Source organism: Rhinopithecus roxellana, chromosome 20 (genome assembly GCF_007565055.1).
Source record: "Rhinopithecus roxellana isolate Shanxi Qingling chromosome 20, ASM756505v1, whole genome shotgun sequence".
NCBI lineage: Eukaryota > Metazoa > Chordata > Mammalia > Primates > Cercopithecidae > Rhinopithecus > Rhinopithecus roxellana.
The window spans coordinates 64,824,422-64,851,838 of NC_044568.1; the positions used below are offsets into that span (position 1 = coordinate 64,824,422).

The 27,417-nt window shown below is 41.0% G+C and overlaps 1 protein-coding gene across 1 annotated transcript in view; it reads right to left on the reverse strand.

Annotated features, from left to right (window-relative positions):
• HYDIN (HYDIN axonemal central pair apparatus protein) overlaps positions 1-27,417 on the reverse strand; it is a 392,140-nt gene that overhangs the window by 356,327 nt on the left and 8,396 nt on the right. Inside the window, 3 exon segments of the mRNA XM_030924912.1 lie at positions 2,152-2,276; positions 12,726-12,925; positions 25,761-25,895. Of these exon segments, the coding sequence (XP_030780772.1) occupies positions 2,152-2,276; positions 12,726-12,925; positions 25,761-25,895 (460 nt within the window).

Here is a 27,417-nt window from a genome sequence, read left to right on the forward strand (position 1 = left end):
ACACAAAAATTAAATAAAAGATAAGGCATTAACCTAAACACAGAAGCTAAAACTATAACCCTTCCAGAAGTAAACATGGGAGAATATATTCATGATCTTGCAGAAGGCAAAGATTTCCTAGCATGGAGGCAAAAAGTGTTAATCTTAAAAGAAAAGAAAACTGATAACATGGATTTCAACAAAATTCAAAATTGCAGCTTATTAAGAAGTATTATCAAGGAAATGAAAAGGAAAGCTACAGACTTGGAGAAAATAGTAATAATACATATATCTGACAAAGAACTAGTATTTAGAATACTGAGTAATAAAAGGTACTTACACATTAATAACAAAAGAATAAACGAAGAAAGGTCTTGAACAGATACTTAAAAAGATACATGAATGACCGGTAAGCACCTGAGAAGGCACTCAACATCATTAATCATTAGGGACATGAAAATTAAAACCACTGATAAACATCACTTTATCCCACTAGTATGTCTGAAATTGACAAAACAGCACTACATGTTGGTGAGGACATGAAGCAACTAGAACTCTCATGCTTTGCTGGTGGGAATGTAAAATGACACAACTATCTTGGAAAACTGATGCCCCAATATGTTATGAGCTGTGCTTTTAGCCTTCTATCCCTTGGTTACATGGGTCAAACGTTCCCCCTTTTGCTTAAGCTAGCTTCTCTTGCTAGCAGCCAGTGAGTGTGGCTAAAACAAATAGATAAAACAGATAGACCACGCCACTGGCTGGTCTGTGGCTGTTGTTCTGCTGGGCAATGTGGAGCTAGTGCCACTTAACCATGGGTCCTAAGGCAAGGGCTTGCGTCATCCTGCTCAGATACGGGTCCACAAAGCCAGCAATTCTGACCTGTACCCTAGATGCCTTGTGCTGCCCCTTCTCTAGGTGTACCTTCAAGTTTCTATCAACACACAGATCACCCCAATCTACCAGTGTGACTTCTGGGGATGGGTTGTTTCCTGAGCCCTGCATTCCTCAAGCTTTCAAACATTAGGGACACAAGTTAGGTGGGATTTCTATCTGACTCAACATGATTTCTATGGGTTCTTTATCTTGTGGATCTTAGCTTACTTCTTCCCTGGCTGTGTACTTCTGTTTTCTCCCTACAATGCCCTTCTGCAGATAATCTGGGTCCACCAACATGAATGGGTAAAACAGAAGTGAGAAGGAAATGAGAAAAAGCATAAAATAATAAATGGCAATGTAAAATATTAATTTGGAAGCCAACTTTGGAGACTGCATAACGTATATGCCATCTACATGACCATAAATTAAAAATTTGCAACAATGTGTAATTTTCGTGATTATGGAGGGTGTGACCTTTAAGAAAATGCTAGTGGCAACAGACACAGTCCTATATTCCTGTAAGATGTTATGTAAGATATTTGCATGTTCTAAGGATGAAAGTAACAGATCTTATATAGACTAGTGGGCACATTCAAGAACATTCTGAATTAGGGTTTACATTTTTAAAATGTTAGACAAATATCACAATAAATCAAATGGAAAACCCATGGGGCATTAAATTACCTGCAAATTTTAATATACGGACAACCTCAATCCACCAGTGTGGCTTCTGGGGATGGGGATGGGCTCCTTCTTGTGTCCTGTATTCCTCAGGCTTTCAAGCACTGGGGACACCTGTTAGGGGATTTCCATCTGACTCCACACCATTTCTAATGGAGGCATTCACTGTTTTTGTTTTTTGTTGTTGTTGTTTTTTTTATCTTGTGGATCTTAGCTTACTCAAATGCAGCCAAAATAACCATTTCCTATTCAGCTTTATCATACTTCCCATGTGACCTTTCTTTTTTTAATTTTTTAAAATTGATTTTATTATTATTTATTTATAATTTCAATGTTTTTTGGGGGGAATAGGTGGTGTTTGGTTACATGAATAAGTTCGTTAGTGGTGATTTCTGAGATTTTGGTGCACCCGTCTCCTGAGCAGTGTACACAGTACCCAGTGTGTAGTCTTTTATCCCTCACCCTCCTCCCGCCCTCTCCCCCAAGTCCGCAAAATCCATTGTATCATTCTTAAGACTTGGCATCCTCATAGCTTGGCTCCACTTATGAGTGAGAACATGCCCATCTGACCTTTCTTAACATGTAGAACTTTTAACGAAGAATACTGCATACCTGTGTCATAACACACGATAAGTCTTCCACTGTGATCGCCCACACTCTGTGGCTCAAACTCCACTTCCAGTTGCATGGACTCTCCCACATTAAGAGTTCCAACAGCTGGTTCTACAGAGAAAGGCCTGCAACACACAGAGAGGCACATCATCAGAGCACATTTCTGACTAGTGTGAGAGGGGGAGGAGAGGAGACGGGAGTTCTAGTTCTGCAGACAGCTCAGACCCAGCACTGCAATTTCATGATCCAGAAGTGAAGTAGACTTTTGTTACCTAATGTGAAAGAACTTTAGTCTTAATGTTAAAATGACAGTATTAGATTAGCAAGTGTAAGGGCCACTTAAATGATGCAACAGTATTCTTGTTTGTATCCTTGCCATTCAGCCCTGCTTTTAACATTCATTGAGTATCCCTGCTGGGTTCAGGCACTCGAGTTAGGGTGACTGCAAATGAATCAAATCCAGCCTTTGTCCTCAAACACTGAGATTGCTGTAAGGAACAGACTTAAAATATGTATGCAAATATTGTCATTTTCAAAAGAACAATGCCTTCAAAGGGATAAAAATCGAGTTTTGTGAGAGTTCACAGGAGAGAGGGCATCATAGTGGAAAAACACATCAGAGCCCCAAAAGGAAAGGGATGGCACCCTCACTCTCCTTAGGATAATTAAGGACAGATGAACAGAGGGTCTATTTTAAAAGGGTGGGAGGGGTGTAGAGGAACTACAGGAGATGATGCAATAGCCCAGGTGGTAAATAACAGTAGTGCTGCCACCAAAGAGCCATGGAGAAGGCATGGTTTTGAAATCCACAAGGAGAGGCCTAAGAGAAGGTTGCCTTATGGGGAGCAAGGAGATGGAGCCAAGGGAGACTGCAGCCCAGGTGGTCTCCCAGGGAAGACAATGGGGAAAAAATATCCTGACCTCATATCCCCTCCTATCTCATTGTCTACCAGACCCTCACTGGGTGAACACAACCAGAGCCAGAAATGGGAGTCGAGGGCTGTTGACCCAGGCTGTAGAAGCCAGCCTCCGGGGCTAGAGCCAACTGAAGAAGGGTGGAGAGTGCATTTGAAAAGGCAAACTGAGGACAAATTCTGTGTCTTGAAAATATAATTTGGGATGCACACATTGTGGGGAGTGAGGGTTGATTTGGAAACAGGAAATAGTTTAATTGTTTTGGAAGGGAATAGTTAAGAGAGAAACTGGATCTGATGGTGAAATACCTTAAATAACTTAGAGAGTTCTTCCTAAATAGGAAACTCAGCCCATTTAATTATTTTCATGGTCCACTTCACTTCTTTAAATTGCTAGTTTTTCAAAGTAATGTGTTGTGTAATGCATCTGGCAGACCGAGCTGTTTCTGATTATTTACTTCGATCACAACAGTTCTTAGAGTTGTCATTCCTTAAATCTTACCTTAGATGATGAACTCAATTTCAGAAAATCTAAGTTTTCTGCTATAAGGACACAGAGTTTATGTCAAGGGTAGCACTGGGTTGCATCTGAGAGTATTACCACAGGACCTCAGGTGCTCCCTACTATGAGCAATTGGTTATTTTCTCTGGTGCTTTCTACTTGATCTCCTCTCCTCTCTTTTCTTTTTTTTTTTTTTTTTTTAATTTTAAAAAAATTTTAGTTTTTTATGGGTACATAGTAGGTACATATATTTATGGGGTACATGAGATGTTTTGATGCAGGCGTGCATTGTGAAATAATCCCATCATGGAGAATGGGGTATCCACCCCCTCAAGCATTTATCCTTTGTGTTACAAACAATCCAATTACACTCTTTTAGTTATTTTAAAATGTACAATTAAGTTATTGACTACAGTCACCTTGTTGTGCTATCAAATAGTAGGTCTTACTCATTTTTTCTAACTATTTTTTTAATGCCCATTAACCTTCCCCAAGTCTCCCGCCCCCAACTCCCACTACCCTTCCCAGGCTCCAGTAACCATTCTTCTACTCTGTATGCCCATGGGTTCAATTGTTTTGATTTTTAGATCCCACAAATAAGTGGATCTCCTCTCCTTTCACTTCTTGATTTTCCTGCTTCCTTTCCTCTGCCCTGTCCCCATGCCTGTGGTACCGATCCACCAGTGAACCCCAAGCATTGCTGCAGAGGCATTCTGGGGCAGTGGTTACTAGCCTGACCTCTGGAGCCAACCGAACAAGTTCAAAACCCAGCTCTGCCACGACCTTGGGCAAGTCACTTAACCTTCAGTTTCCTTATCTCTAAAAGGACGGTAATGATAGCACCTACTTCATATGGTTATAGTGAGGACTAAAGGGGTTGATATAGGTCAAGTGCTTAGAATAATGCCCGGCACACAGGAAATACTATACAAGTGTTTATTATTCTTTTTGTTATGGCTATTTTTATCTCCCTCACTGGCAGCCTCTAGATGCTGCGTGATGAATCTATGGATGTGTTTGGGTGTTTCGATGAGTTCAAGTTTTCATCATTCTCCCCTCACTCCTTCACACTGCTCTAGAGAGAGTGTAAAACACACACACAGGTCATAACACATCAATCTCTTGTTCAAACACCTTCAGTGGTCCTCATCACCTGTGCAATCAAGTTCAAACCCCTAGGCATTTCAGGTCCCACACAATCTGTCCCCAACAGGTTTTTGCATTTTCATTACACACATACATCTGTCCAAATATCCTACACACCTGTCATGTTCCAAGTCAGCGCTGGGGTGGGATGGGAGGCAGGCTTTAGTCTCTTCACCTACAACCTCCCCCAGCACTGCATCTGCTCTCTCTTCCCACCAGATTGTGGCCCCCACGTAGACAATCAGAACTGCTAGGATCACATCAGATGATGTGTATGAAATGTGCCATTTCCCACATGCCATACTCCTTCTGAAGCCACTTCTCACAGCCCAGACTCAAAGTCACTTCTTAAATAGAATCTTTCCTGATTCTCCCTTTTGTAAATAGCATCTCTTTCCTCTCAGAGACTATAACTTCCCTTTTAGTTTTTACAGTGGTTTACTTTGTACTTGAGTTGGTTTTCATGCCTACCTCTCCCAATAGCTAGAAACTCTTGAGAAGAGGGGGAAGGGAAAACACAATCACGAGCACATATTCTATGCTGGGTCCTACGCTGGGTGCTTTACATATAGCAATTCTCCTAATCCTCAAACAAACCCCTAGAAAGTCCATATTGCTATTTGCATTTCAGACATGGGAAAACAGATGCTCACAAGGGCAGCAACTTGCCCAAAGTTGCCCAACTCAGTGGTGGTGCCAGGAGGGAAGTCCCTGTTCTTTCTGCCCACCCCAAACCACTCCGAACATGGAAGCCATGTGGTTAAATTTATTTTTGTGTTACTCATCACCCCATACATGGTGCTTTACTCAGGAGCCTCTCAGAGGAGGTTGCTTAATTGAATTACAATAAACTCTTAAAGGTAAAACAAAAATATTTGTAATGAACCATCAGTATCTATGACATCGTGGTGGAACAAAAAGGAGCAAACCTTCAGTAGAAACCGTGCCTTGTGGGAAGTGACAGTGAGTCTCCCAGTCTCAAAGTTCTTTCCTTCCTTACGGCCTCAGTAATAATCAGAACAAGTGAGAACCGGGCCCAGTTTCCTGGCTTTGGGAACACCACCACAATATTTACTTCTATCCTTTGCCTCCCTACTTCCTAATATTTTCCTTCATTTTATTTTCAAATATTTATTGGTAGCAAAAGAATAGCTTTAAAATGAATTGGGTATTATTATATTGCAGTACCTAAACTATTAATAATAATTTTTATGGAGAAAATGGCACTAGTATCCCATCCGTACGACCTCCAGGAATCCAAGTTCCGTGGAGTGGTAACGGTTACTTTGCCTTTGTGCTAATCGTTGGGTTTAGGTTACACAAACTTCTTCAGTAGTTATAATCACCTGGGATTGCCACTGTTAACTTAGAGCTGCCTAACAGATGTTAATTGGGTAGAGTGTGTTAAGTTCTGGTGGTTATACATTGTCTATAATTTGATTTTGTACTTCACTTTACTAAAATGCAGACAGGCTGAACGGGCTAGAAAATACCAAGTATCAGAAAATGCTCTTACAAAGAAGTAGAAAGTGTTGTTCTTCAAGGGTATAAGGATGGTTCAGTCTATCAAAATATTTGGTTCTGATATCATATCTTGATTAATACCAAATAATTATGGAGGGAGTTTGGTTTTGTGAAAAATCATGAGCCATGAGAAAGATTTGAGTTTTCAATCAATTATGAGCTCTTCTCAAGAACTAAAACTATCCAAATGATTCAATACTTTAGCAGAAGACTAAATATTGATCCTACAATATTAAATATTGAATATAACATTAGTATTTATTCTTCAGATGATCTTTCTTGTTTAATTCCTTGAGATTTTAGATTTTGAAATTGCTTCTTAATCCTATTTCACCTTCCAATGTTAATCCTACTTTAATCATCAAAGTTATTCTGATACCTACTAGAGTTTTAGGTCAGATTTAACAATAATTGCTTATGTTCTTCGTACATTTTATAGCGCATGGCAGCCTCTTTTATTAGTGTAGAACGTCATGCTTATTTTATAGTACTTGGAGAGCATGCTTTATTTTACTGTAGAGGTTGTAGAACGTCATGCTTATTTTATAGTACTTGGAGAGCATGCTTTATTTTACTGTAGAGGTTGTAGAACGTCATGCTTATTTTATAGTACTTGGAGAGCATGTTTTATTTTACTGTAGAGGTTTATAGTTGTAGTTTTGCCTTTGTGATATACCGTTGGTTAGGCATCTTATAAACATTTATTGGGTGCTTATTTATTCTAGACAGATGCTGGGGACGTACTAATGAAAAGAGTTAGATACAATCCTTCCATTTGAGAAGCTCACATTCGAATAAGGATAAGAGACATGCAAAGAAAGTTCTAGTTTTTGTGATTTATAAGAACCTAAGCATTTTATAAACTTAACCACTAATAAAATCATTATTTCAATGAGAAAAGGATGATCTGTTTTTCTAAACAATTTCCTGTGGGACATTATTTCTAGCTGTATATTGACACTAAAAGTGGCAGGATCATGGGCTTTAAATTCTCTAAATTCTCAGACTATATTCACTGCTCTGCCACGTCTATTCACAACTACATTAACTGAAGAACACTGTCTAGGAACAGAATCATCTGTGTGGTTTTTAGTATGGATCCTTGTCAGGGGATCTCCCTAGAGATTCTAATTCAATAGGATGTGACCACAAATTCAACCACATTCTTTCTCATTGAAGCCATCAGTGTTCTCAGTTGCAAACAACAGAAGCCAGCTGTGGCTAATTTAAACAGAAAAGGGACTGACTGGAAGGACTTGAGGCAACTCACAGAAGCAATGATGGTTGAAAAACATGTATTTTGTGGAGAAAACATAAAGCTATTATTTCATGAAGAGTCTAAACAGGAAAACAAAAATACTTGCAAACAGGGAATTTGAGAGACTTGGTTACACAGAAGATGGGAGAGGCGAGAAACCCAGCTGAAGAAGGTGAGACAGCTCTAAGATTCGTAATGGCGGTAAGCTTTTTCCACCCCTGGACTGGAAGCAAAAGGAGAAGAGGAAGTGTTATCAGATCCTGGGGACCAGGGTCAACTGGCAGAAGTTAGAACCGTGGCAGGCCAGCCTGACAGTGGCTAGAACCATGGAGGAGATGCAGTGGAGGCTGGGGACTCTGCTGAAGACAAAGAGGGAGGAGGCTTCTTTGTTCTTCCTACTCTCCAGTCTCCTGCTAGTGTCCCTGACTGGTCAAACCTAGCTGGAATCCAGCTGAGCCAGGAGGCTAGGAAGACTCATGAAGCCCCACAGTGACACTGAGCAGCGCAGGGGAATGGTGAGACATGGACCTGAGGGCAAACAAGCCCAGAGCTGGCCCATGTTTGCATGAATCCAGGTTTTAATGTTAACTTACTGGGGGAGTTTGGGTAAGTAATTTCACTCCTCGGGCTTTACTCCCTTCACTGTAAAATGGGAATGCTGGGCCAGCATGTCTACTGTTGACAATTCTTGGCCAGTCCCTGAGTTGCCTCCCATTTTACCTTAGAATTGTTTCTATATTAGGAAAACATGATAATTCATATTCAAAGGTAGATAGATAGAAAGGTTTTAGATTTTTTTTGCAACTTCACACTATTAAATCTGTGAAGTGATTTTTGCTTCACATTTACATGAATCTAAAATACACAAAATTGCCATTTTGGGGTGGTTTTTTCAGATTCAGCCAAACAGCCCAGGAAGATATGTTCCTGCAGTTGCATTTCCACCTTAGGTAGATTCTTTCTTTTCATAGAAAAAAATACCAATGTAACAGTTTTTCATGGGTATTGTGAATGGTGGTTGTGGGAGACCATTTTTCAACGGAAAAAGACGGGGTTTTTTTTGTTTTTGTTTTTTTTTTTCTCTTTTTTGAGACAGGGTCTCTCTCTGTCATCCAGGCTGGAGTACAGTGGCATGATCATGGCTCACTGCAACCTCGACCTCCTGAGCTCAACCTTGGCCTCCCAAGTAGCTGGAACTGCAGGATACCCAGCTTATTTTTTTGTTTTTTGTATTTTTTGTAAAGACAGGGTTTTACCATGTTGTCCAAGCTGGTCTCAAACTCCTGGACTCAAGTCCTCCACTCACCTTGGCCTCCCAAAGTGCTGAAATTACAGGCATAAGCCACCATGCCAGGACGAGATGGGTTATCCCTAATTCATGGGAAACCAGTTGAACAACCTGCTTCCTTCTCCCTCCATCAAAATATGTGAAGCTTGCCATGAGATGACAAACAAGGGCTGTAGAGCATTTATGAACAATGTCAGGAAACACTGGTTTCCAAAAGAACTTTTCCTTTGCCTCTAGTGGTTGATTTATGTAAAGTGGTTGAGAATCTTGCTCCTACCCAGGATGCAGAAAGCTAGAAAGAATGTTTCTTTTACCCTAACCATGAGAGAAAGTGAGATAATAACAAAATCACAACTTTTCTTGTGCCTGTCAGAGAGCTGAGGTAGCACATCAAATAGCCTGCAATCTAAAGACAGACAACCTGTTTCCCCCAAGGCAGATGGGACATGTACATACAATTCAGACTGTGGCTTTTACCTATGGCAGGCAGAACTTTCCCGCAAGCAGAAGAAAAAGTGGAAGAAAAAGTGAAAGGGGGTGGAACAACTACAACAAAAAATGTGGAGAGATAAGGGCTGAGATTTTCCAAAAATAATGAAAGATTCAGGAAGCTCAGAGAACCTCAAGCAAAATTAAAACCCAAACCAAGCAAAAGCAAAACAAAATCCTTAAAACAAAAAGCAAAACATAAACAAACGTACACCTAGACATATCATTTCCAAACTGCAAAAACCAAATAAATCATGCAAGTAGCCCAAGAAAAAGAGATAATTACACATAGAGGAACAAAAATAAGAATCACAGAGGACTTCTCTTTAGAAAAATGTAAGTCAAAGGACAATTGAGAGACATATTTAAAGTACTGGGGAAAAAACCTATATACGATTGTTGGCCCAGAATTCTATATGGTGAAAAACATATCTTCCAAAATGATGGAAAAATACTTTTTTTCCAGATAAACAGAAACAGAGAATTTACAGTAGACTTGTGCTACAAGAAATATTAAAGGTAGTTTTAGGCCAGGAAAAATAGGATATCAGACAGAAACATGGATCTACATGAAATAGTTCAGAGAGAGTGATTCACCTAGAATACTTAGAGAAATAAACACAAATTCCCTCCCAAAGGATGTGCCCTCAACTGGCAATATAGCAGTGCTGCTCCCTACAGTATGGCAAACTGGGTCACTTGAAAACTCTCCCACCAGAAAATACCTAGAAAGACTGGATAAAAGATAATGTAAATAAATGCATAACTGAGCATGCACAAAATCAGAAAAACTCATATCATTCCAAAACAAAGAGGAACCTAAGAACCACACCAGGAAGTCACTGAGCTAATGATAGGTCTGCCCTGAGTTCCCAGTAGCCCAGAAGACTGGGTTTTTAATAGCCCCACTGGAGCAGGAGACAAGGCCTCACAATGGTCAAGTTAGGGGACTGGGACCAGATCCCTGTATAAACCTGAGAAATACAAAGAACGTCCCCAACACACTCCCATCAGCAAAAGAAAAAGTGTCTGAGTTTTTAATTAAAGGAACAATGTTTCTCTAGGACATTCATAACTTGAACTTGTATCTTATGAAGGTGTGGGATTTGCATATGAGCTATCAGTCCAGGAACTCCTAAGGCAGGAAATTACCAAAAGAGTACCCCATGGTAGCCTAACTTTTGGGAACCAGGTAGAAGCAAATTCTAATCCCTTTTGGACAAATGAGTCATTAAGTCAGCAAAGGATGCCACAGATAAGGCCCTTCTGAAAGAGAACTTAAATCCAGTATATACACACTACTTTTTAAAAAGAGAACTTAAATCCAGTATATACATACTACTTTTTATGGAAAAGAACTTGAACCCCTGCTTCCTGTCTTCCCAAGATGGTTGTTCTTTTTAAGACCCCACTGGTCAGTCACTTGCTCTCATGCCCCAGAACAAATCCTTCTTTTCCATCTGATAAGAGAGGTCCTTGAGAGATGGGATTGTCTCATCATTCTTATACCAACAGTCCCCAGCCTTTCTGGCACCCAGGACTAGTTTCATGGAAGTCAGTTTTTCCACAGATGCGGAGTGGGTGGATGTTTTCAGGATGATTCAAGCACATTACGTTTATTGCACACATTATTTCTATCTTATTATATTGTAAGATATAGTGAAATAATTATACAACTCACCATAATGTACATCAGTGGGAGCTCTGAGCTTGTTTTCCTGCAACTAGACAGTCCCATCTGGGGGTGATGGGAGAGAGTGACAGATCATTGGGCATTAGGAGTACGCAACCTAGATCTCTTACATGCACCGTTCACAATAGGGTGTGTGCTCCTATGAGAATCTAATGCCACGGCTAATCTGACAGGAGGTGGAGCGCAGGCGGTAATGCAAACAATGGGGAGCAGCTGTAAATACAGATGAAGCTTTGCTCCCTTGTCCACCGCTCACCTCCTGCTGTGCAGCCTGATTCCAAATAGTACATGGACCGGACCGGTACCAGTCCATGGCCCAGAGGTTGGGGACCCCTGCTTTATACCGTCCCATGGTGTCTACACTGTGGTTAGTCCACAAATATTCACATTAAAATCCAGCTCTATCACTTACTAGCTCTGTGCTCTTAAGGAAATGATGTTACCTCTCTATCCCTCAGTTTTCTCATCTTCCAAAGCCAGCAACAGCAGGTTGAATCCCTCTCACGGCTCATCACTCTGAACTCTTCTGCTTCCCTCTTCTATTTTTAAAAGTCCTTGTTGGTTACATTGGGCTCATCCAGTGAATCCAGGATTATCTCCCGATTTTAACATTAGCTGATCTGCAACTTTAATTATATCTGCAATATTAATTCCCCTTTGCCATACAACTTGATACAGTCACAGGTTCTGGGGATTAGGACATGGACATATCTGGAGAGTCATCATTCTGTCTACCACACTGGCCATAGCTCATTTGAAGGCAAAAGAAAAGAGCAAACACCGATTATACAGCACTTGATATATACCAGCAGTTTCTGTTGATTATCCCAACAACCTTATGAATTGGCTGGTGTACTTTTCCCCATTTTTCAGAGGAGAAACCTGAAGGCCACAAGTCAAGGAATGTGGGTGGTCCCTAGAAACTGGAAAAGGCAAAGAAATGTACTCTCCCCTGAAGCCTCCAGAAAGGAATGCAGCCCTGCTCTCACTTTGATTTTAGCACAGTGCAACTTCTGACCCACTGAAATGTAAGATAATAAATTTGTGTTGGCTGGGCGCAGTGGCTCAAGCCTGTAATCCCAGCACTTTGGGAGGCCGAGACGGGCGGATCACGAGGTCAGGAGATCGAGACCATCCTGGCGAACACGGTGAAACCCCGTCTCTACTAAAAAAATACACAAAAACTAGCCGGGCAAGGTGGCGGGTGCCTGTAGTCCCAGCTACTCGGGAGGCTGAGGCAGGAGAATGGCATAAACCCGGGAGGCAGAGCTTGCAGTGAGCCGAGATCGTGCCACCGCACTCCAGCCTGGGCGACAGAGTGAGACTCTGTCTCAAAAAAATAAAAAATAAAAAATAAAAAAATAAATTTGTGTTGTTTTACACTACTGAGTTTGTGACAATTTGTTACAATGGCAACAGAAAACTAACCAAGCCAGTTATAAAAATTCTCAGTCAAGACAAATTTATTTCTATATTCTCATGGGCCATTCTCTGTACTAAAAGAAGCACTTTTATCCAACATTTTGAAAAACCAAACAGGTAAGAGGATTTAGTATAATATGGATATAAGATATTAAACCTTGAATTTTAATTTCCTCTGAGGATAAAGACGAAGTCTACCCTACATCACTGAGGTCTCCCAGCTTTGCAACTGAAGATTGTAACAAGCAGTTCCACCCCCAATGTTATGGTAGCAGATTACTTGAGCTGACTAGATTTAGCTATAATCAATCAAAAACAAGAGCCAAAGGCATGCATACCTACAAGTTTTGATGTGAAATACAGCATTTTTGTTGCCAATGTTTCGTACCAGCAGAATCTTCTGGGTGCTGTATTTGACAGGACAAGTGGAAAAATTCAGCTTGTCAGGAAAATCGAGAATGGCTCGCGCCCCTCTGGCTTTGATGGGTACAATAAACTTTTCTCTTTCAGTAACACAGGTCAACGTATGGGAGTAATCCTACAAGGGAAGGGTACAATAATTATTTGTGGAAAAAACAACATGATCACGATAACCGTGCAAGAAAAAGCATCGATGAGAGGCATTTTGCAAAACAACTTTTAGTATATTTCTATGAAAACTTAAGACAATTACAGAAGTATTTTCAATGAGATTGTCTTTTCTGAGAGAGAGAGAGAGAGAGAGAGAGAGAGAACAGATCTAGTGTTAAAACCTACAGCTGATAGAGAAACTATGCTTCATGTGTTTCCCAGGCAATAGGAGGTAGGATGAAGGTCAGTGGCAGGGTGGCAGGCCAGGCCCATTTCTCCTGTAGATCCAAGAAGATCCACAACAGTTCCCTCAGGTCCTCCTTCCAAACCCTAGTTCTCCTTCAAGCCCATGTATTAGAATGATGTTTCTAATTAATGGCCTCTTTCTGCCCATACTCTTTGCAATGTGACTTTGCAGCTCCTCCATCAAGAAAGAAGCCTCCACTCCACTTGCTTTCAGCAATAAAAGGTGGCAGAAGTTATGCTATGCCAGTTTCAAGCTAAGACCTCAAGAAGCTTTGGGCCTATCCAGTCTTGCTCTTGGAACCCTGCCAATGGCATGTGAACAAGCCTGGTCCAGCCTACTGCAGGATGTGCCCCTGGATGCTCCAACCAAGACCATGCTAGACCAGCCTAGAGCCAGCTGATCCCCAGATATGTGAGCCCAGCTACAATGAACAGAGTTCCCTACCTGATGAGAGGGCCCAGGCAAGACCCTGAAAAACCACCCAGCTGAACCATAGTCTCGTGAGCTATAATAAGTGCTTATTATTTTAAGCCACTAAATGTGGGATTGTTTGTAATTATACAGCAATACCTAACTGATGCATAAGTCAGCTGAAACCTCACTTCTTGCACAAAGCCATTTCTGACCACTCCAAATAAAAATGCTGAGGCCCTAGGCATCTCTCTTCCCCAGTAATGAGTTTAAATGCAACAGAAATGCTGAATAAAGTCACTCTTTATGCCATCTCGTAAGACAGAAATAGAATACTTGCCTGCAATGTAGTAAAGAAAAAGTTAAGTCACCATAAAAGGTACCTGATATCTAAAAAAAGCTTTGTTTTCCTTCATTTTAAGCTTTCTCATCCTTTTATTGTGTGTTTTAGCTGCAAGGCAATCTTGATTAATGAAAAGTCATTTTGAACATAAATTTCCTTTTGGTAACCATGTGATAACTGGTAGTAAGTGGTGGAGGTTTTAACAAAAGCTCTTTTTGGGCTTTGGGCATAGAATAAGAATGGAACCATCTGGCATACAAATTGGCATACAGGGCTGGCCACATACTCAACTTCATGAAGCCACAGAACAAGCATAAAGCAGTGGCATCCCCAGTTTATTTATTCAACCATGTTCACTAAGTGCCCAGGTGCCAGCACGGCACTGTGTTAGGTCTAGCAATACAACCAATTAGGAAATGCAGACATGGTCACAGTCCTTCTCCAGTTCACATCAGGATGGAGGAGACGATGAACAGATGAATACAGGATATGTAATACACAGTGCAACTCACATACAAATAAATATAAAGCTTAAACTGCCAATGCTCACAAATAGCCTTTAAGCCTGTAGTTCTATTTGTCCCCTTGAGCTCCAAACTCATAACCAGCTGCCCAGTCAGCATCTCATTGGATATAAACTTATGCCCCAAACCAAAGCTCCTGATGAATGTCACTGCCTGCTACCGTGCATAAAGATTTCTGCTGAGGGCCAGGAATGGAGGCAAAACAGCTTCAGCCCAGAGGGGGAACCTTTTCTAGTACCCACAAAGGCTCCACAAAGACAGCTAAGGTCTGACCCTCTCTCCACCTGCAGCCTCCTGGTCTCAGTACTGGCATTTGCATCCCTCCAGCGGTCTGGCTTTAGAACCCTGAAATGAGGCATCCCTTCATGCTCTATTTCTCAATTTCTTGATACAATCCATAGGATCTACCTTCAAAATATATCCAAACTGCAATCACTCCTCACCACCTCCACCCCTGCCACCCTGGTCCTAGCCACTCCGATCTTCCCCAGGCTAACAGGACTTTCTGTTTCAACCCTTGCTCTCCTAAAGTCTATTTTCCACCCAAGGGTCAGAGGGATCCAGCAAAAATGTAAGTCAGCTCAGGCTGCTTCTCTGCTGAAAAGCACCTAGGCTGAGGCTGGCGTACTATAGAGGGTCTGGTGGCCTGGTGCTCCCATCATTTCTCTGGCCATATCTCCTTCTCTCCCCTGGGTCCTCCTGCAGCCACAGGCTTCCCCTTCAGAGCCTTCACACATGATGTTCTCCTTCCCTCTACTTATTCACGGTGCTCACCCCCTCACCTCTTCAGTGCTTGGCACAGCAATCCACTCTCTCCCTGAGGCCTCCCCTGACTGCCCTATTTTCAATGGAACTCTCCCTCTCCTGCCCCATCACTCCCTTGCCTTCTGTCCAGCTTCAGTCTTGCCCAGAGCCGTCTGGTATATCGTATATTCTACCTCTCCAGTGAGTGTACTGCATGTCTCCCCCATATTTCCATGTCAAGAGGGATCTGCCCATCTTCTTGCCTTCTGTATACCCAGTAGCTAGAACAGAGCCTAGTACTCAGCAACTACTCAACAAATACTTCCCGAAGGAAGGAAAGTTAGTAACAGAACATTCGGTAGTGATGAGGGACGGGAAACAAATCATGATATGGAGACAGAGAGACTGGAGAGCTCTTTCACATGGGGCGGGGCGGGGGGGATAGTCAGGAAAAGCCTCTATGAGGAGGTGACACTTTAGCAGAGACATGAGTGACAAATGAAGCCATATGGATGGATGGCTGTCTGGGGGAAGTGTGATTTGGAACCTGTGGCCAGAGGGGAGCAAGGGAAGGAAAGTGGTTAGACACATGGCCAGCAGGTTGTGGGGGCCAGATCCCACAGATCTTGTAAGCCATTGTTAGGACGTGAGAGGGCTGAAGGCATTCCTGAGGCTGAAAGCTGATCTTGATGTAACCTGAGTAACGTTTTAGAAAAAGCGCTGGCTGCTATGTGGGCCATGGACTGCAGTGGGAAGAGGGAGGCCAGTTAGGAAGACACTGTTGTAGTCCAGGCATGAGACGACACAGATGTGGACTTGTGTGGGCAAGTACTTAGCCTAGCATTTAGCAAGTAGTAAGTACTTGATAAGTGTTAGTTGTCCTTATCAAACTTTTGTATTAAGTACAATTTGTGTAAGGCATATAGGAAAAATTCAACATATGTTTACTCTCGTTGGTAGGGAGCCATCTAGCCATCCATATACTCATAAGGATAATAATAGAACAACATAATTTCAGAAAGTGATGAGGGCTTCGAAGAAAATAAAGCACAGGAAAGTGATAATATCAGATGGGGTTGATTCAGGTTAGAACAACTAAGGAGGTCTTCCTGAGGTGGTGACCTTTGGATGGGGACCTGAACAGTAAAAGGAGCCAGCTGGGTGAGATCTAGGAACAGAGTGTTCCTGCCAAGGGGAATTGCAAACATACAAGTCCTAAGGCAGGAGTGAGTCATAAAAAGGAATAAATAGGATTCATGAAATTGATTAAAACTGGGTTGCTAGTATATTTTTAAATAACTTAAAGAATGTAACTGGATTGTGTGTAACTCAAAGGATAAATGCTTGAGGGGATGACTACCCCATTCTCCATGAGGTGCTTATTTCACACTGCATGCTAACATCAAAACATCTCATGTACCCCATAAATATATATACCTACTGTGTACCCACAAAAATTTCTTTTTATTTAAAATATTTTTTAAAAAATGGCTGGGCGTGGTGGCTCAGGTCTATAATCCCAGCATTTTGGGAGGCTGAGGCAGGTGGATCACCTGAGGCCAGGAGTTCAAGACCAGCCTGGCCAACATGGCAAAACCCAGTCTCTACAAAAATTAGCTGGGCATGGTGGCCTGCACTTGTAGTCTCAGCTACTCGGTAAGCTGAGGCAGAGAATTGCTTGAACCCGGGAGATGGAGGCCACAGTGAGCCGAGATCGCACCACTGCACTCCAGCCTGGGCGACAGAGTGAGACTCTGTCTCAAAAAAACAAATAAATAAATAAAATAAAAACAAAAATAAAAATAAAATTTAAAAAATTGAGTTGTTAGGCTCTTATCTCTGCAACTGATTCTGGTTTCCAGATGGTAATGCCAGACTCAAAACTTATGCTATCCAGACATGAGGAAGTACAAATTGCACTAAGCACACTTGATCTTAGAAAACCCCACAGAATTCAACAATGCAACAGCCTAGTCTGATTCCTACAGAGTCCTAAAGAGATAAGTACTATTTTCGCTTTTTCTTAGGAAATCAAATCCAGCCAGCACACGTTTTGTTGGGAATTATAAACTGAAAAGCCCCTGGCACATGTGAAGACTGGGCATTAACTGAGGCATTGAGAGCTAGAACAAAAGATGCTGCTGAATCCAGGATAAGAGGAGATCCTGAAGTGTTTGTCTCATTTTATTCTATACTCACATATCTGCTGCCTTGTTCTAGAAGGAATTAAAAGCAGCTGTAAATAGCTTAGGAACCTAATTGAAATACTGAGAGAGATGTTTTCAGACCTTTTCAAGTTCCCAAATGAGGAAGGTTTGAAGTTTGATTCGAATTATAAATTTTTTCATAATCAATTCACACACCCATAAAAGAATATAAGGTTCTTTAAAGTCCCTTACAATGTATTCCAATCTCTGAAGTTATGCACTCAATATGACTATATTAGATTATACATCATTATATATTGCTCTGCTGGCTTACAACTAATTCAGATGTTATGACTTGGGAGGCTCTGACAGCCTGCAGGCTTAGGCAGTCACTTCAGTTGATGAACTGAACACCCAGCCTCACAAACCTGCTTTTCCTCCTCTGTTCCCTGTCTCTGTAAATGATACCACCATTTGACCAGTTGTTAGCCAAAATCCTACAGTTCAAATTAGGTGCATTTCTTTCTCGTATCCTTCATCGATCCATCAGTAAATCCTGGCAGCTGTACAATAAAGGTACACATCCGGCTGGGCACAGTGGCTCATGCCTGTAATCTCAGCACTTTGGAAGGTTGAAGTGGGTGGATCCCCTGAGGTCAGGAGTTTGAGACCAACCTGGCCAACATAGTGAAACCCCATCTCTACTAAAACACAAAAAATTAGCTGGGTGTGGTGGCAGGTGCCTGTAATGCCAGCTACTCGGGAGGGTAAGGCAGGAGAATCACTTGAGTCTGGGAGGCAGAGGTTGCAGTGAGCAGAGATCACGCCATTGCACTGCAGCCTGGGCAACAAGAGCAAAACTCTGCCTCAAAAAAAAAAAAAAAAAGAAAGAAAGAAAAAAGTATACGTCCTTACTCCTCCTACTTCTCATCACCTTTGCTGTCACCACCCTCATCCAAACTTCCTTATCTTTTACCTGAACTACTATAGTAGCCTCTGCCCCTTGTATGCATCAGGGATCAGTCAGCTATGTTACAACAGGAAAAAGAGCAAAATCAGAGCAGTTTACACTAGGTAGAAGTTTATTTCTCTTATACAAAGAAGCCCAGAGGTAGGCAGGCTAGCTCGGCCGGGTGGCTCAACAGTGTCATCAGAGACCCAAATTCCTAAATCCCTGCTCTACCATTCTAGCATGCAGTTCTCACCCTCGATGCCACCCTGTGGGGCAGAGCAATTCCTGGGACCCAACTCTTTCACAGCCAAGCTGCAGGGCAGAAGGAGGAAGGTAGAAGGGACAGGGCACCTCCTGTTGTGTCAGCTCTCTTCAAGCAAGTGCCTTGGAGTCCTACTCACATCTCATTGGCCGACACTTACACGCAGCTGTGAAGGAGGCTGGGAAATGTAATCTCTTATTTCAGGCAGAAGTGTCCAATCGAAATTTGTGGTTCTCCCTGTACACTGATGATGGGAATGTAAATTAGTACAGCCATTAGGGAAGACAGTATGGCAGTTCCTCAAAAAATTAAAAATAGAACTACCATATGATCCAGCAATTTTACTTCTGGGTATATATCCAAAGGAAATGAAATCAGTATGTGGAAGAGCTACCTGAACCCCCATGTTCACTGCAGCATTATTCACGATAACCGGCATGTTGAATCAACCCAAGTGTCCATCAGTGGATGAACATACAAAGAAAATGTTGGCCGGGCACAGTGGCTCATGCTTAGAATCCCAGTACTTTGGGAGGCTAAGATGGGCAGATCACTTGAGCTCAGGAGTTCGAGACCAACCTGGACAACGTGGAGATACCCTATCTCTACTAAAAATAAAACAAAATAAAAAATTAGCTGGGAATGGTGGTGAGCGCCTATAATCCCAGCTACTAGGGAGGCTGAGGTGGGAGGACTGCTTGAGCCTGGGTGGTGGAGGCTGCAGCGAGCTGAGATGGTCCCACTGCATTCCAGCCTGGGCAACAGAGTGAGACGAAAGGAAAGAAAGAAAGAAAAAAAAAAAAAGAAAAGAAAAGAAAAGAAAAGAAAAGAAAGAGAAGAAGGGAAGAAGGGAAGAAAGAAAGGAAAGAAAGGAAAGAAGGAAGGAAGGAAGGAAGGAAGGAAGGAAGGAAAGGAAGGAAGGAAGGAAGGAAGGAAGGAAGGAAGGAAGGAAGGAAGGAAGGAAGGAAAGAAGGAAGGAAAGAAAGAAAACAGAAAATATGGTATATACACACAATGGAATATTATGTAATCTTAAAAAAGAAGGAAATTCCATCATTTGTGACAACATGGATGAACCAGGAGGCAATTATGCTAAGAAAAATAAGCCAGGCATAGAGGTACAAACACTACATGATCTCACTGATATGTGGAATCTAACACAGTCAAATGCATAGAAGCAGAGAGTACAACAGTGATTCCTAGGGGCTGAGGTTGGAAAACTGGGGGATGCTGGTCAGAGGGTACAAAATTTTGGTTAGACAAGAAGTTCAGGAGACCTACTATACAACATGGTTAATAACCATGTACTGTAAAATTGAAAATTGCTAAGAAAGTAGATTTTAAATGTTCTCACTACAAAAAAATTATAAGTATGTGAGGTTATATATATATATTAATTTGATAATGTATATATTTATTAGCTTGATTTAGCCATTCCAATGTGTATATATATTAAAATCTCATGTTGAACACTACAAATGTATACAATTTATATATTAAAATCTCATGTTGAACACTACAAATGTATACAATTTTTGTCAATTACAATTTTTTTAAAAATTGTGGTTCTCTTACCAATGAGGAAAGAGAAAATCAATGTCAAGGGGAGGCCACTAGCTGTGATGCCTCACATGCCCCCGCTTCAGTCTATTCTCTACTTGGCAGCCAGAGTGCTCCTAAAATGTAAGTCAGACTGTGTCATCCCTAATCACAACCCATCAGGCTGGATAAAAGGAGAGGATCAAGCATTTCTCCTATCTTTCCTGAATGGACTATACCTCAGGGGAGCTGAAAAGCTGGTGAGGGAAAGTTTTGGTTTTGCTGTTGTTATTGTTTTTAGAATAATTTCAACCAGTAAGTACAAAATAAATTATGGAATTAGAAACTTAACCCCAGTGATGTAGGGAATGATCTTTATTGGATCATTACAAAAACAAAACAAAACATAACAGACATTGTGTGCCTCTTGAAGTAATGCACTAGGAAGTACCACATCACCTGTGAAGGATTCTTGACCAAAAAGAAAAAAGAAAAAATTAAATGAATCTAATCACCGTTATAGATCTAACTATCAGTTACAGGCAACAGGCGGCAAGGGGCCATTCTAAACGACGTGATGGGAATGCAATCAGCAAACCTTGTTTGGATCTTGATTTAAGAAAACCAACTTTAAAAAAAAAAAACTTTTTCTTAATTGTGAACCATTGTTGCACTTAGTACGCAATGGTTTTTTTTAAAAAAACAACTTTTTAAAGTTGGTTTTCTTAAATCAAGATCCAAACTACTGACTGAATATGTGAAGATATTAAGGAGTGACTGTGGTTTTTTAGGCACGATCATGGTACTGTGGTTATGCTAACTTTTAAAAAGGCCCTTATCTTTCAGAGAAAAATCATGAAATATTTACAGATGAAATTGCATGCTATATGGGACTTGCTTCAAAATCTACTGGGGGAAGGGGCAGAACAGATGAAGCCAGACTGGTCATGTGCTGAGATTTGAAAAGGTGGATGATGGCAGTTCATTCTGCTGTTCTTTCTACTTTTGCATATGAGGAAAATAAAGCCTTCCATAATAAAAATATTTGAAGTACTTTATGGTGGCTTCCTATCCCACTTTGTATGGCTTCTAAGATCCTTCATGAGCTCACTTTCTGGAATCTCATTTCCTACCATGTTTCCAACAGCTTCCTCTGCTCCAGCCCCACTGGCCTTCGCATACTTTCCCGAGCTGACTGCCAAGCATGTTTCTGCCACAGGGCCTTTGCACTTGCTGTTCCCTCTCCTAGACAGCCCATCCCTCAGATATTTGCGTGGCTTAAATTAGTTCTCTGCCCAAATGTCACCTCAATAGAGGAGTCTTCCCTTGACTTTCCTATCAGAGAAGGCTTCCTTGACTTTACTTTTGGAAGAAAGCAAAGCCCTTATTATTCCCTACCCTCTACTATGTCAATTCCTACATTAAATTGTATATATTTGTTTGTTGGTTTATTTATTCATTGTGAAATGTAAGCTCCATGAAGGCCAAAGCTTGTTCTATTCTCCATTGGATCTGGCTCAGAAAACTGGGCCTGGCACTGAGTAAATGGAAGAATATTATTTATTTTTAATATCTTATCTGGGTACAACACTATCAAGAGTTTTTTTTATAAGGAAATTTCCTAAAATCCTTGTTAGCCTTATTATCAAATTACATTTATGAGGTCCATAAAGCTAAAAAGTATGGATGTTACTATCTGGAAATATGAAACAAAATAAAGAGAAACTCTTCTTAGAGAAGACTTCTCAGACACCTTACTGTTAATTGAAATGACAAGGAAGAAAGTTAACATCTAATATATTCATGACACAAAAAGGTAATTGAGCCCTTTTTACATGCTCTTAACATCTGCAGGCCAACCTCAAGTCAAAGAAACTTCTTTATATTTTCTTAGACTAACTTTTACTTATCTCACTCCACAAATATTTACTGCACCCTTTCTATGTGTCAGGCCCTGTGCCAGATACTGGGCCTATAAGAGCGATCCAGATAGAACTGGGGAGCGAGAATTTCAGGCAGAAGGAAAAAAAAATCCTAATATTATTTTTGCCAACAAAAGGCATTGATTGTGGCCACTTGTATGATACCGACATTTAAATTCAAATTGCTGGCAATATAGTTTTATTATTATTGTATACATAGATAACATGAAACATTTCACATTTTTTATTCTTCTTGGGCTATGGTTTCTAAATTTCATGGTGACAAATTGGAAAAACCATTTTGACAACAAATTAGACATTTTCTTAAACCATAACTCAGCCACCCAGTTGCATCACTGCATGCTTTCTTCAAAGCTTGCTGCCTTTTCCATATGACAACACATTGCAAACAGATGCTTTCTTAAGTCCAAGGAAGTACTCTCTTTTGCTTTCCCACAAAAGCCTAATATTTTTCATTCTCATTTTAATGGTAAAGATACAAATTTAAGAGGTCAAGAAAAATGTCAGGCTCTAAAATTGTATAGTGTTATTTTATGATGATACTGGCTATTATATTTCTACAGTATATGATATGTACACTAGGATTATTATATTAATAACATGTCCAATCATTTTTTAAAAAGTCTGAGTGAGGAAAGATAAAGAAAGCCAAAGTAAATTTACTGCACTTGTTATCTGGGCATTTGGCATTCTTAACAAGTTCCATCCCCAGGCAGCCAGATTAATAGATGAATTGCATTATCATCTTCGACGTGCTAATATACATGGGTACTGAAAATCCAATTGAAAGAGGGCTGGCTTATTAACTGTGGCATGCTGTAATTTACATATCTCACCCTCCAGATGTGAGGAGGGTAAATGAGAATGGAGTGTGCTGAGATCGGCAGGGGATAAGAAGGAAAAAAGTATGTACTTTGGCTATCAATTTGGCCAAGTGAAGAAACACTGACACTTGGTGAAATGAATTACTTTTTTTTTTCCTAAAATAAATCTGGCTCTAGTCACTTGTTGGCTGCATTCTGGAGCAGCCCGAAAGACAGCATGCCCAACCCTAGCTGGTCATTCTGCGCACTGCCCTGTCGACTTTCCAACAATGAAAGCGAATGTAGATAACTGACTATGCCACCATCGTGTTAGCTAGCCAGCAAAATGAGAAAAAAACTCTGTCTTTGGAAATAAACTATATAGAGTTTAGAGCCAAGTCCAACACAAGATCTTAGTGTCTCCAAAATTGGATAGCTGAATTTCTCATAAGTAACCATTATCCTCACTATGTCTCCTCAAACATGCACGTAGCTTTTGATAACTTTCAGATATTTAGAAGTAAAAGTATAACAACACTTAACTTAGTTAATTTTTTTAAATTAGGGGTTCCTCAATAGACATGCAATGCTGGATAAGTGGAATGGTAAGAAAGAATAAAAGAGCTGAGCGTAAGATAAGCAGCTACAAAACACAGTGAAGCAATAATGCTCACCAGGAATGTTAGCATTTCATATTTATAAACTACATAGCAACATACTTTAAATACATTTCAACTATTTCTTTGCTGGATAGATAAACAGTAATAAAATATCTCTCTTCTTCTGGCTTTTGATTATGGAAAATTTAAAACATGCACAAAGAAGACAGATTAGCATGAGAAACCCCCAGTGTACCCATTACTCAAATTCAACAACTCTTAACATTCCATTATTCTGGTTCCCTCGATACCTCTACCCACTCCCTCCCCCTTCTATTGTTATACAAGTTTTTTTAGGTAAAACTTAAGTATATATTGAAAAGCACAAATATTAAATGTTTTGACAAATGAATTCAGCCATGTAATCCTCATGCCAATATAGAACATTCCATCTCCAGAAACTCTTGTGTACCCTTTTTTCAGTCAGACTAGGTGCAGATACAATGATACTTATCCAATAGAAGACATATTTTCTCCATCACAGAAAAAAACTAAGGAAAGCCACCTCCTCAAATCCAGCATGCTTTGTATTTCAAGCTGCACAAAGGATTATAATCAGCTTCCTACAGAAATGACGGTGTAGGAGTCTCACACCCACAGTAAATCCAGACCCTGTTCTCCCCACAGACAGTATTCAGATATAGAGCCTCCAGAAAAAATGAGGACTTCAACAATATGCAACAAAAAGCCCTACATCTGGAGTTATTTATCTTTTTATTTATTTCAGTAGAACCTCAAACAAAATTGTAGTTTCCTAAACACAACCTAAGATATAAATAGTAATACTACAAAGTGGCAAAATTATAACAATGGTATTATTATAATGGTATTTTTAACCACTCACCACAAGGAGTACATACTTAACAAGCCACATTAAATTCTCTATCCTTGCTCTCCAGAAAAGTAGTAACAACAGCAATAGTAGAAGGAATACTGGTAATGATATTGACAGCAGCCGATAGGTACTAGCAGTGGGGAAGCAAGGACTCCAAGCTAGTTCTGTCTGACTCCACTGTGCTCTACTGATTCCAACCATAAGAATGCAACACAGATAAGCATGCCTGCTATTAATATGATATACAGCCTGCATTTTGTTCTGCATATTTAAGACTTGTTCTCTGTCCTCACTCCTTCAATCATGCTGGTAAAACTCTTTTTTCCTCCTCATAAGTCCCCATTTAGGCCCACAGAGAAGAAAACTTGACCAACGATTCTACTCCCTGGAGAAGGGGTAGGGAGGAAGCCTCCACCCTCAGGCCCCCATATCTGCTCCTTCCCTCCTAGGAGGAACTGGAATTTCTATGACTGAGGAGAGTGAGATTGGGCTCCATTCCCCTCCCCACCACTGCAGTGGTGCAGACAGAAAATGGCCTCCTTTTTGACTGTAGGTTCTTCCTAGACTGCCTGTGAGCTGACGGTGTGAGCAGGCCAGGCAGGCCTCTGCTCTCAGCTCTAGCTTTACCATTACTGAGGCCGATACTATGATATTATATTTGAGTCTTGGGTCTCTTTTGCAAACTAGTTAGAATGTGGGGAGGAAAGTCATAACCAACTAAGGCCCCAAACTTCCTAGAAGCCAAAATCTTTATCCTTTGTCTCAGCACTCCTCTCACGACTACCATCGCCTACACCACCATCAATGACAGCACCACCACCATCTATACCACCACCACCATCACCCATCAATACTACCAATACCACCACCGTCTACACCACCACCACCACCCACCAACACTACAAATACTAACAACACTACTACCACCACCATCAGTGACAACAATACCACCACCATCTACACCACCACACCACCACTATCAATGACAACAATATTACCACCAACTATACTACCATACTACTAATACCATCACCATCTACACACACCACCACCATCACCCACCACTACCCACCAACACTACTAATAGTAACAATACCAGTACCAACATCAATAACACCACCACTACCATCTACACCATCACCACCATCAATGGCAGCAATATCACCACCATCTATACTACCAACACCACCAACACTACCACCACTACCCACCACCACCACCACCCTCCAGCACTACCTACCACCAATACCACCAACACCAACACAAATATCAACACCAAGACCACCACCAATACCACCAGCACCACCACCACCACCACCACCTCTGTAAATATTCAGAATTGAATTTCAATCTGCCAGTACAAGTGTCCAATGTCTTGCCAGTCCTGGTATTACCTTGTTCTCCTCTGGAGTAAAGAGGATTCGGAATATGGAAGGCACTCCAGGAGCCACTTTGTGGCTAATATCTTTGGGGCTGATTACTTTAAAGTAAGGTGAACTTTCTTCCACAACTTTCACCAACCTTGGAATCTGCAGGGAAACATGATGATAAACACTGTGCATGTGAAAAAGCAGAGAGTTAAACATAGACTGAAATCTCCATCAACTAATTACTAGACATGTGACCTTGGTCAGGGTTGAACTTCAGTTTTCTCAACTATGAGAAATTATGAAAATTATTTCTCAATTATGAGACTGTGAACTAAGGAAGCAGAGGAGCAGGGTTACATCAGCCACCTGGTATGAGGGTCCTGGAGTCACCAGAGGACAAGGCTGCCTCGCCTGGAGAGAACTGTCTGCTTGTTAGTAGCTGGACGTTCCTAGGATGGGACCTTCTTTCCATGTGGCCAGCACTCTGGCTGCATCTTATCAAGAGATGTTGTGTCATCCATGAGAACTGAGCATCTGGCAGACAAAACTCACATATGCCCTTTACCCCGACTTGCTATTAAACAACCACTGATGACCATTTCTTGTTTAAGGTCAGAGAGGGGTGACCAAAGGATGCTTTGGACTGTACCACTTTAGCAGCCTAAAAATACCTCAGCAAGAGTCAAAAGTAATATAGAAATGGAAAAAGAGAGTCAGAAGTGAGAATTGAAGTGCATGAAAAGATAGAGCCCTACTGTCTGTGCAATGCACCTCTTCTAGAGGTCTAAGAACACAACCTTGTGCGCCTCCGGTTCTTTTCTTTCTCTTTCACTTCTGTCCCATGAGCTTCTCTTACTAACGCCACTGCAGAAAAAAATGAAACAGACTATTTTCTCCAGAGTCTGGCTTTGCTGTCACTAAGTCACCCCATTGATCTCTGCAAGGCATTGCTGATTCCCTTAATGAGCGGCTGTACCAAACATAACTGCAAGTCTTCCCATTTGCTTTGGATTCTTGCATAGTCTTCACTTATTTTCCATTTTGTCTTATAAGTAGAATTTTTTGCCTCCACATTCTTAGACCCCTAAAAGTATTCCTCCTTGTCTTTACACCCAGATTTCCCATCTCTCCAATGCTTTCCTCCCCATCTGATTACTTTTCACACTCAAGTGTGCTTCATGCTGAACTTCCGCATTACTCTTTCTTTCATTATTGTTAAGTGTCAAGAAACTCTTCAGGCATTTAATATCTTTTCTTGAAAGAAACCCTAATTTATCTCTAAAGAAAAAGTCATAAGGCTGAAAAAGAAATCTTCCGTTACAATCACAAAGAGACAAGACAGACAGAGAGAAGCCTTCCAAAACTGACTGTAGACAAACTCTGAAGGCTATCTTCTATAGAAAGGAGAAGACAGAAAAGAAAGAAAGGGACCTACATTTTTTAGAAGTGAAAAGAAGGAGTTTTAAAAGGTACAATTTGCAGAATATAAATGCGTTGGAGAATATAAATATAAATGCTTGGCCAGGCACGGTGGCTCACGCCTATAATCCCAGCACTTTGGGAGACTGAGGTGGGTGGATCACCTGAGTTCAGGAGTTCGAGACCAGCCTGACCAACATGGAGAAACCCTGTCTCTACTAAAAATACAAAATTAGTTGGGTGTGGTGGTGCATACATGTAT